Source organism: Dendrobium catenatum, unplaced genomic scaffold (assembly GCF_001605985.2).
Source record: "Dendrobium catenatum unplaced genomic scaffold, ASM160598v2 fragScaff_scaffold_706, whole genome shotgun sequence".
Taxonomy (NCBI): Eukaryota; Viridiplantae; Streptophyta; class Magnoliopsida; order Asparagales; family Orchidaceae; genus Dendrobium; species Dendrobium catenatum.
This window is the reverse complement of record NW_021319168.1, coordinates 1,106,888-1,119,276: the sequence shown is the minus strand read 5'-3', so window position 1 is coordinate 1,119,276 and position 12,389 is coordinate 1,106,888. Positions and strand designations below refer to the sequence as shown.

The window sequence follows — 12,389 nt, the reverse complement described above, 5'->3', positions numbered from 1 at the left end:
TTTTTATGATTACTATATATATAATTTATATAAAATATAAATTTAAAATTAATTGATATAATTTTTCATATAAAATATTAACTTTTAAATTTTACAATTATGAGTATTAAACTATATTATCATGAGCATTTCAATGAGGAAAAAAATATATTAAAATATTAATAAAAAATAACTTTTAAATCTATTAAGTATACACATTATTCATTCATATATTATATTCAATTTAAAATAAATTTAAGGATTTTAAAAATTCATTATTATAATATTTTCTTCTAATATTTTTTTACGGAGTAGCTCCATTCTCCAGCCGCACACACAAAAGGAGGAGCGCGCAAACAAAAGCTGGCTGGATCAAGGGCGTGCTTCATGTTTGGAGCAACATAGCAGATCAGGAAAGAACCGGTTCGAGAGCGAAGAACAGAACAATATAATTATTAAATAAAAAATGGTGCTTAGTTGCAATAGCTTATTCAAGAGGTGTAAAGGCATATCATTGTATGAGTCTTTTGCTTTTAATATAATTAGTCTTTGATTTTATGTGATTTTTTATTTATCATAAAAAAAAATTTAACAAAACATATTATGATGAATTTTAAAAAAATTTATATTATTTTAAGATTCAATAACTTTGAAGTTTATCTTAATGCAAAATGCAATAAAAAATTCTTGCGTACTTTTTTTCTGATGATATATTCAACAACAACAATCCTTTATCTAACTATATAAGATTAGCTACATGAATTATTTTTTTTCATTGTGTTCTAATAAAAGTCAAATTCAAATTCTTATTTAAATCCAATAAAAAAGAATCATTTATAATATTTTCCAGCAAAATCTTTTTAAGTCTACATATATCTTTCTTAATATATGTCAGATCTGATAAATTTGTTCTCCTTACAAGATCATTAGAAGGCCGACCTTTTATGTGATCAATCTATCTAAGGCGAGTTACTCCAACTTTTTCACATATATACTCATTTCACATTATGCCTCAAAGTGTAAAGCTACCCATATACCTGAGCATCCTCATCCCTGCAACACTTAATTAAATCAAGATGGCTTTAAATTAATAGATTTACTTTGAAATTAATGCAACTGATGTGTTGCTAAAGATCAACTTGATCATGCATGGCTTTCGATGCATATTTGAATAGAAAACTTTCAGAAATAAATTCAAGTTCATTCAAGTTTCGATTTCAACAAATTTATAATCAAATAAAATAGCTTAACGAGATGAACTCATTAACAAAATAAAAATGATCTAATTTGAGTAGCATAAATAAACACAGCTCGAGAACTTCAAACTCAGCTCAAAACTTTAAAAAAACATTATTTGGAAATTGGAAGGTTAAATGATCTCCAAATGTCGCATGCTCAAATCAAGTGTATCTACGAGATGAATCTAATGAGTTTAAGATTGTTGAATTTAGATATCATTAAGGCATATAAAGATTGAATAAACATTTTATGATCAAATGAAACAATGCATAACATTCAAAGGAGATTCCAATATTTGATTATATTTATATAACATATCACACTCAAAATCTATAAATAAGCTTCTCACTCTTTATATGAAAATTATTACCATATGCTTATAAAAATCCTAGAGCTTCATAAAAGTACCATCATTATTAGAGCATTATCGTTGGATCACCACCATCATATTACAATCGCCCAACCTCCATTGTCAAATTACTGTCGTCTATTCTCATATGTAGATCACCACCCCAATCAGACCACCTCCACCCAATCACTATAGTCAAATTATTATTGTCCAATTGCCATCATTCAGCTAATGACAAAAAGCACTCTCTACCACCACAAATCTTCTAAAGTTGCTCTACGAATATATAAAATTTATATTACACTAATCTCAAAATAAATCTAATAATTTTCAAACTTTTTTTTTTTTTTGGAATGGAATTATCTACTCGCTGCCACTTCAAAGGAAGCACTTGACAACATAACTAATCCTTCGGCGTAACCTAACAAGACCACCGACCAGCATCAAATCCACACTTGTTTTGCCCCACTGAAGAGGCGAGGTCATAGTAGAGGAGATTCGAACCCGGAATGAGGGGTTCCCAACTGTACTCGCCCACCAACACCCTAATTTAGATAAATTAACACTATATTCTTTTCACTAATCTTGTAGGTAGCATAGTTCATTTTATATTCTTGCAACCTGAGCCATCCACATCAACTTTTGTGTTATTAATAGATTAACATTAAATTTATAAATAAAATTCTGAGGTACTTCCTTGTGGCTATAAATAAGCCATTTGCATTTATTCATTCAATTAACCAATCACTTCCCCTCCCACCCTCCTGCCTTCCACAAGCTAAAATTGGAGAGATTATTAGGTGCGGAGTGCAGACAGGGAGAACCGTCCGCACACTAGTATAAAATCCAGCTAGGTACCGTTCGGTACCGCTAGGTACCACTAGGTACCGCTTGGTACCCTGTGTCTGTGCAGACGGTGCTCTCCCCGTCTGCACTCCGCACCTAATAATTTTTCCTAAAATTGAGCTTCAACAATACCAATCACAAAGGAAAGCCAGCTCAAAGCATAAATATCCAGACTTTGAAAATAATATAAAAAATAAAAATTAAAAAACTAACATTTCCCCCAAAAAAATGGAAAATAAAAAAATTATTTTAATTTTAACAATTTCCTATCAATTTTAATAATTTCATATCATTTCAATAAAATTTAAAATTAAAGATATGCATTAAAAGCTTAAGACTTTGGACAAAACTTCACTCTGATAAAATTCAACTAAAATTTTATCAATGAGTTCCCAATCAAACTTAGGCCTTGTTTGGAACGGCTTTCTTGCTACTTCATAAAGCAGGATTCTAGTACAAAATTAAAATTTTTATATTAAAAAATTGCTTTAAAAAGCAATAAGAAAGCCATCACAAACAAACCCTTAGACTTCATTTGGGAAAGCTTTCTTTCTATTTACTAAAGCAGCTTTTCAGCATAAAAATTTTTAGTTCAATAATTTTTATACTAAAAAACTGTTTTAAAAAACAACAAGAAAGTCGTCCCAAACAAAGCCTTAATATGTACCGTAACTTAAAACCCCAACTAGAAAAAAAAAAAAATCCAAACTTCAAAAAATATCTTGTGAATAACATTTTATGATTAAATAAAACAAAATTGAATCCCAAAACTAACAACACTATTGAAACTAACTCTGAAATGATCTTATGATAATCTTGTACTCATTTATGTTACAATTCAAGCAATCAGAGACCTACTTATTGGCTAACATCACAAGAGGATCAGAATAATGTGCCAATAAAACACTTAATGGCTGCATTAGATGAAAGCTTGCTTTATACCTCCTTATAATTATAAAAGAATATAAAGAACCTATAGAAAAGAAATTATATCATGATATTCTGATATAAAATATACTAATATGTATGCTTTAAAAGTATGGAATTTGTCTTGAGATTAGTACTGCATACGAAGAGTTTGCGGTGCACTAATCTCAAAGCAGATCTAAGTATTTTCAAGCTCATCATAATGCAGTTTGTACCAGGATCTATAATTCAGAATACCAAGCAAGAAGGCCAAGAAATTCATACAGTTCGGTCATGGTGGCTGCTGCCCGGAATGGAAACCTCAGCAGAGCAAACTGGGCAAACCTGCGTGAATTAAATCAGGTTATAGCAGAGAGAACAAATCAGGCTGACAATGGTTTCATTTCTGTTAATTAAAATAATAGATCATTTCTGCATCCTCGTTTTATTATCTGGCAATGGTTTCTTTCGGGATAATTTTTTACTGTTTTTTTAAAAAATAAATTTTTAGCATAAAATTTTTCGAAAATAATGAAAAAACTGTGGCTAAAGCTGTCCCAAACGAAAAATGGACTCCAAAATTTAAGAAACGCGAGCTGAAGAAAAAGCCAATAAACTATAAAAGCAGCATTGGTGATCAAAATAAAGGAAATGTAGTATCTGAAGCTGCAGAATAAATATAGTACACTTAGCATATGCGCTCATAAATAAACTAGAGAAAGAAGGGTTGACAAGGATGGTAAATCAGATAAATAATAATAGTTACGTTTAAATTTATGATAATGTACAGGGCATGGAGTCTTGGAGTTTATCCTCCTCACAAATCATCTTTGTGTTGTAACTTATAAGTTCTTTGTTGATTGTATTTGTCGAACAACTTCACAGTGACACAAGCTCCTCTTTATCAATTCGTATATCTTTAAGGTTTTGTTTGGAACAATTTTTTTATTACTTTTTAAAATAATTTTTTAGTTTTTTAAAATGATTTTTTAGTATAAAAGTTTCTAATTCAAGGATTTTTTTATTAAAAAGTTGTTTTAAAAAAAACAACAAAAAAGTTGTCTGAAATGATGCCCAAGTCCTTTTACTTTTGTTTCTTTGTAGTAGATTTGTAGCCATCCAACATTCTTTGCAGCATCTTTGCAAGCTCAAAAAGTTGGAGTAGCTTCAGTGGCAGATAAGATTAAAGAGAGTCGCCTTCTATGATTTGGTCACATAAAATGGCGGCCTTCCGATGACCCAATTAGGAGAGTTGATATATTAGATTTGTCCTATGTTAAGAAAGGTAGAGATAGACCTAAAAAAACTTGGTTAGAAAATATTAGAAATAACATTTCTTTATTAGATCTAAATAAGAATTTGACTATTAACATGACACAATTGAGAAAGAGGATTCATATAGCTGAACTCACGTAGTGGAATAAAGGCTTGATGTTGTGGTAGTTGTATTAATATGTGGACTTCGAGAATTCGCGTCTAGACAATGCTAAGAGAGTTTTGGTGTTTCAAGTCAAATTTTCAAAAGGCATATTAAGTTGCAAATAAGACATTATTACCCAACGATTTCGCCATCATTTTGTGAAGAATTTAAGATTAATATTTAATTACAAGTTTATCAATGATGAGAAATATTTTTTATTAAAGTTAATTGTTAGAAGCTAAATGTTTAGAATGTATATGCAGCAATTTGATCTTAGGTCATGGGAATGTACCACCCGTAGCTTAAAGTGTGTGGCAAACTCGATCAAAATCCCATAGTTCAATTGCCTCAAGTTATTATAGACCATAGTCTACTTAATGGAGGTGTTCGACATAACCTAATAGAAATGATCCTTGTCGGCGGCCATGAGTTGATTCATCGAAGAAAACCTCATAGATCTCGGGTGAATGTTTCTTTAATGAGATGAACTTAAGTCGACTTTAGCTAATAAAGAGCTTTGAGTCCTATCAAAAGCATCCTATGATTCACAACTTACGGGTTTTTAAGCAATTATTGATTAATGAATTCATTTTGCGGTGAAATCATCCAGTCAAAGGGTCTCGGATATAACTATTTACTTTTAGGGTTATTTTGTGGCAAAACTATTAGTTAACGTCCCTTCGGTGAGCAATCATTCAAGAGAGAATATAGAGATATGCTCAACAAGACTTGGTTCTTTATGAACTGTGATTATTTTTAAATTTATCTCTATTAACAAACAGTTTAAAATGATAGATAAATTTTTTTCTTTAAGTATTAGATGGCAGTTTTCACTTAAAATATTTAAAATTTTGTAATATAAATTTTTATAGTTTTGTCTAAATGTGACCCCAAAATAATTCACATTGGAATTTAAGAGCACTTTGAAAATAAGGTTTTCTCAGATTGATATTTTCTGTCAATGCAATTATCATCGCAGTTCAATTCTTATCAACTCCATTATTTAAGATATGGAGGGTCATATTTAAATTGTAGGACCTACGACCATGCCCTATAAGCAAGACAATTTGTTCGAGGAGCATAATATAAAAATGTGAGTTTGAGTTTGCACTTAAAAGAGAGTTTTTGAATTTTTCAAAATAATTTCTCGTTTTGTAGAAAAGGCTTACATGATTTTCTAAGTGAGAAGAATTCAAATTTCATCTTATTTTTAGTCCACATCGCATTCTCAGACTTTGTGTTTGAGCATTTAGCACATTCATCAGATCATACACAAACAATTTGACTTGGGTACTCTTGCATGTTTTGTTAAGCAGATGAATAATGCACCTACACTCTTCTCAGTGCATTTGCATGATACACTTGCACGCTTTTTAATGCACATGCACATTTCTTACTACATTTGCATGATGTATTTACAAGTTTTATCGAGATAGGTCAGATTCAATTCTAGTTTTAACACATCTCAAACTTTAAACTTCAAAAGTATTAGATTTAACCTATGTTAAGAAGGGTAGAGATATAGATCTAAAAAGACTTGGTTATAAAATATTAGAAATGACTTTTCTTTATTATATCTAAATGAGAATTTGACTCTTATCGGAAACAATGGAGAAAAATGATTCATACAGCCGATCCCATGTAGTGGGATAAAGGCTTGATGTTGTTATTGTAGAATAAAAGCATGCTTCTCAGAGAAGTTCATCATTTCTTGAGGCAGTTGTAGACTTCTCGAGGTTGTTCCTCTTTTGTCAAAGCAATTGCAAGATTCTCAAGGCAGAGACAATTGAGTTTGAAAGTTATGTTATAATGCATGCATGATTTAAAAATATTCATATTTTAATTGTTCGTACGAACATTTATCATTAAAATACATGCGCAAAATTTCATTTTAAAATTTTAAAGACGCTTTAACTTTGCTTGCGTGTATGTGTTGGGAATCCTGTGGCATTTGAAGGCAAGTTAAAATGTTACGCATTTCAAAAAATGTCATGAATTTTGTCTTTATATGTTTGTATATTTGTGTGGTGGGTCCCCGCGAGGAAACTCTTATTTATTTTCGCACTTTAACTTTGTTTAGCCCACAAATCAGAGTCATGTGTGTTCGATTGTAGTTAGAAAATTATGTTCTTGCATGTAGGCAAGTTCCCCAAGTCTCCTACAAGTCTAGTTTAAGTTTCCTGTGTTTAGTTCAATATTCAATATTTTGTTTTTATTGTGATTTTTTTTTTATGACTATGTAATTTTGCATTTATTTTGTTTCAAAATTTTTATTGCATTTATCTCTCAAAAATTACTTTTATTTTGTTATGTTTGGATCCCCTATTAGTGTAAATATCAGTAGCCACCTGTCATTTCCCTTGCATAGGGGCATCATCAAGAGTGTTAGATATTCCAATCACGCTATGATCAATTCCATGTGACACCACGGTCAGCCCTACATAGCGCTGCGCCGGGGGAGGGGGAGGCTTGTAGCCCATCGCACTTAAAAAAGCATGCATAAGTCTTTGTTCGCCTATTTAAATTTGTAATATTTTCTCTTATGTTATACTATGAAAAGTACACACAAAGATTAATTATACACTAATCATTTACAAGTTCCCTTACCATGCTAAGAAAAGCACTTCGAGATTCTGCCCATTAAGCTAAAAACATTGCAATCAGCATTTTGAGAGCTTTTTTAAGGGTCGAGCATTTTATACATGCATGCACAAAACAATATTGTTGATCGTGACAGGAAACAAGGACTTCCAGCAGGATAAAAGACATCAAATTTTTTTTTAATTACTTTTCTCTTATTTTTTGAATTTTTCTTCTTTTTTTTTGCCTTTTTTTCTTTATTCGCAACTTTTTGTTTTCTTTTTTCTTTTGCTTTCTTCTTTTGAAGAGATGGGAGGTAAAGGGAGTACAAAACTGAAAGAGTGAGGTAGAGAAAGAGAGTAAGAGAGAGAGAAGCAGGAGAGACTGTGTAAGGCAGAGAGAGTGAGTTAGAGAGAAATAAGCGAGAGAGACCACAATAGGAGAAAGAGAACAAAAAGAAAGAAAGATAATAAGGTAGAGAGTCTCTCTCTACTTAGAGAGAGAGAGGGTTAGAGTGATATTTTGTTGGTTCTCTCTCTGTCTAGATAGAGAAGAAAGAGAGATGAAAAGAGGTGGAGAGCTATCACTTAGGCAAGGGAGAAGAAGTTGATGATGGCTTGGTGTGGTCATTGTAAACTGGAGGAGAGGATGGTAGCTAGAGTTCCAACGGTTGGATTCAAATTGATCACGGGAGATGCTTCTTTGGTTATTCAACGCTTCGGATACGTCGCATAGTCTCTTTCATGAACAGAAGACATATATTTAAATGACCTTAATCGTGGTCGAGGCATTTTGAACCTGATTCACACTACATCACATTAGTTGGGCATAATTCTCACCGTGTTTGCTCAAATCAATTTCAGGATGCATAATGTGGTCAATATAATAGTATCTTTATAACATGTTAAGGATAAGGCACACTAATGTGTCTATTAATCATCATAAAGTTCAATCAAATAACAATTTGATGTATACATTTTATCCATAAAGAACCACCAACTAACGAGTTATTTTTAGAGGACTTAATGACATCATTTTTACCATAGATTAAAAGGAGTTAAGCACCAAAATATGAAATGAGATACTACGAAATTAAAGTGTATATGTAAAGAAGTTACAGAATCCAAGGGCACCTAATTTTAAGGTTTGCAAGAAATTTCTAAACTTAGAAAAGATTAATCACAAAGGATAACAAAATAAAACCATTATTAATTTACAAAATTTTGCAATTCCAATTTCTCTCATTTACATTCATCAGCATGTTAGGTATTTAGTTGATAGCTAAAACAAGTTTTCAACCATGCAAGTCAAACCTAAAAACTTTCTTCTTTTTGGTTTAAGCATCTTCATAATAACCTAGAAACAAATTAGAAAATAAAACCAAGAATCCCAGAAAACAGGCATATCGAATCCAATCACATGGTATTTTATATTAAACAATATTTATGTATAACAAATAAATTCTGAGGTACCTTATTGATTTGAAGCCATTGGTTTATGCACTCTGTGTGGTACTTATGCTTGCATGAAAGCACAACTAAAGCATCTCCATCTGCATAGTCCAACCGGCAAATGACACATCTGCAAAAGTAAACAAGAGGAAAGTATCAACAACTACTACAACTCTGATTAAGGTGTAGAAAACATTCACTCTTTTCATTCCGAGAAAATGTAGTCATTTTGGAAACAATTCAAACAATTTTTATCTTTTACATAAAATATGTGAATATAACCTATTTATGGGATAAATTATGTCGATCATTATAAACTATACATGCATAGAGGTAAGCTCTTGTCCAACTGATGAGGACATCGTAATGTAGTCATTTTGGAAACAATTCAAACAATTTTTATCTTTTACATAAAATTTGTGAATATAACCTATTTATGGGATAAATTATGTCGATCATTATAAACTATACATGCATAGAACGTTTCACATCACCAACCCATTGGAAAAAACTAATTATTCAATTCATCAGATTGTAATCATCAGTTTAAAATAGAAATCAATTCTATTAATTGTGAGTCTTATTAAAAACAACATAAAAACCAAACTTCATTCAAAATCATTTTGTCAATCCCTTTCTCATGAATAGTCGCAAGTAGTGATGCCTCAATAAACAACAGATATGCTCTTTAAAAACTAAATATGCACTTTTGATGTAAGCAAGCTTTGGGTGTGCTAGCTTCTTAGGTCCTTTTGGTCTTTGGGTTGCTTGTTGCCTCTCGGGTTGGGCCTTGGCTGCTTTGGTTTATAGCTGAATTTTTTGGTGCTACTTGGTTCCAGCTCATTAATGCTTGAGCTGATGTTTTAGCTCATTATTTGGAGGATTAAATGCATTTGAAAACTCTTTCCCGGTTCCCTGTGCTTCCCCTTTGGTTTCTCCCCTTGCTTCTTGTCCTGTGAGCTGTTTGGGTTCCCTGGACAGCCCGTCCAGGTCCCCTGGCTGCTGGCTCCATCTCCTGTGCTTTGCCCCTTCCGGTTTCTCCCCAAGTGCTGGTCTCGTGGCTGCTTTTTCCCTGTTTTCTGTGTGGCCTTTTTGGGAGCTGTTTTGGATTTAATGCAGGCCCCCTTTATGGCTGTTTCTGGACTGTTTTTGGACAGATTTTTGGAACTGATTTAATGGGATTAAATGAAGATAAAAGGACTGTTTGGATGCCCTTTTTCTTCTATATATTGTATATGTTTTGTAAGCAAGAAAGAGAGATATAATGGTATTTTTGGACATGAAAACCTGAGGGTTTTTCTTGGAAAAGCTTGAGAGCTTGTTCAACTTCTTCCTCTCCTTCTTGGGATAACATGCGAGTTACTCCTCTACTTCGTCTAGTCTTCTAACCTCTTTCTTCTCTCTGCAAGTGACCACTCCAATTGTATCCTTCTTCTCAATAGACATAGAATGCAAGTTAAGGTGTTTGTGTTTGTAAGTATCAAAGTTTGTAAGAGTCTTTTATAATATGAAAGTTGTCTCTTGTTCAAGTGTTGTGTAATTGTTTTTTGTCGATATATGGTTGTAAGTGTGAAAGTCCTAGTTTTTACTATGATTTTCTAGGAAGTTAAAATCTTGTAATATGCTTGCAAAAATTGGGGTCTCCCTATATTTTTGCTTGCATCAACTTTAAATCAAAATATATTATTTTCAGCAAGATAAGAAATCTTGATTTGAGTGATACTACTGTAGCAAGTGCAAATTAGTGATAGCTCATGCTGTCTTCTGAAGAAAAGGGGATGTTTAATTCCCACAAAATAGTACTGTTCGGGCCATTTATTTAAAGGTTTTGAAAATGCTTTGATTAATAACAAAATAATTATAACATCTGGTAAATTTTAAACTATAAGGCTCTAATGGTGGAAATAAAAAAAGTAGTCCCAACCTCTATATATATATATATATATATCCCCCCTCTATATATATATATATATATATATATATATATATATGAGCAAATGACTTTAAGCTATATTGTTCCTAGAAAGTTCAAGTATATTTTTCTTAAAGCACTGGACCCTTTCTTCCTGTATATTTTTCTATCCACGAGTGAACTTTGAGAAGGGAGGGTCGAGTAAAGTCCAAGCTAAACTGATGCCCTAAAACTCACCTGCTTACATTTCTTAGAAAAATCAAGCCACCCTAAGCCAGACCTAGTTTTAAGTTTTAAGTTTTTAACTAAAGTTTCAAATAAAAAAAGTAACAACATTGCCCAGCCAACAAGATCACTCTACCCTTTTGGAAACACAAAAGGGACAGAAAACAAATGATTGAGTTGTCGCTTCAACATCATCCAAAAAATTCATTAGTGTCACTTTTTGGAGCCTAAATAGTAGTTGCTTAAATCAAACTTATTATCACACCTAGTGTTGACCTCGATTTTGCCTAGACCCGGGCCTGAAGAGTTTGACTTGGTCGAATTGACCAAGCCAGACCCCAAGACCCTCTCCAATGGGTTCAGTGAGTCGAGTTGAGTCTGTTGAGCCCTGACTTGGATCCTGGGTCAACCCAGTTGACCAAGTCAACCAGGGTTGACCAATCTGGACCCTTTGAGCCTAAAATCAATTCTAAATTAATTTTATAAATTTCATGGCTCAAACCCCACACCTATTGGACCTAATTGGCTAGGTAGACCAAGTCAACCATTGACTTGGTCAACCCAAGTCATAATAGGTCAATTATGACCTATTAAGGCCCAATAATGGCCTATTTAATGCCCTATTCAATTCCTTGAATTTCAAATAGCAAACCACGGCCAATTCCCTCAAAATTCCCTCCTAATTCGACCTTGATGAGATCTGGACCTTTAGCCTAGAGCTTAGAGATTTAAATAGGAGAAAATTAGGGTGGAAGAGGACCTTTTTGCTTTTGCTTTCTCCAGAGACCGTTTCAGGCCCTGAGACTTTGTGAGAAGACCCCCACACCCCTTCCTCACCTTCCTTGACCGAATCCCGACGACCCCAAGCCGCCGGCGACGTCAACTCCGACGAACCGAGGCCAAGGGACGTCCAGAGCTTCTTCCATCCGATCAAGGCCTTTTTGGAGCTCGACCTCAAGAGGAAGATTGTTCGTGAGGAGTCTACGAGTCCAACGAACCCAAGATCTCCCGAATCCACCGTGTGGATTGAGGTATATCTCTAACCCTAGTTAGAACACTTAGGGTTAATTAGCGTCGTCGTCAGTATGTATTAATTCAAAATAAAACTTCCCCATTGTTTCTCTTCATGCCTAGAACCTAGATCTAAAATTTCATGCGATTTGGTCCAGTCGTTTGGGAGAACGAAGCAAAATATTGCTTTGGCTCTCGGTTTCGCCCCAGATCCGAGCCGGACCGTTGATTTCTTGATCAACGGTCGCGATCTGAGGATCCCGCGGTCTCGTCTGACCGCGTGGTTCGATCCCGCGGTTCCGCAGACGGTCTGGCGTGATCCCGACCGTCGATCTCGACCGCGGAGGATCGGACGGCTGTGATCCTCCGTCCGACGTGGTTAAGTGACGTCCCGTCACTTGACCGCCGCCGCAATCATCGGACAATGATTGGCGGCGGCGCCAATCATTGCCCATGATTGGCGCGCCGTCT

At 33.7% G+C, this 12,389-nt stretch overlaps 1 protein-coding gene across 1 annotated transcript in view; it reads right to left on the bottom strand.

The window, feature by feature from the left end:
* Positions 1-3,174: 3,174 nt before the first annotated feature.
* LOC110107628 (E3 ubiquitin ligase BIG BROTHER-related) overlaps positions 3,175-12,389 on the bottom strand; it is a 22,635-nt gene continuing 13,420 nt past the window's right edge. Inside the window, exons 6-7 of the mRNA XM_020837924.2 lie at positions 8,792-8,900; positions 3,175-3,664 (exon numbers count right to left, since the gene is read on the bottom strand). Of these exons, the coding sequence (XP_020693583.1) occupies positions 3,599-3,664; positions 8,792-8,900 (175 nt within the window). The 3' untranslated portion in view covers positions 3,175-3,598. The remainder of the gene's footprint in view (positions 3,665-8,791; positions 8,901-12,389) is intronic.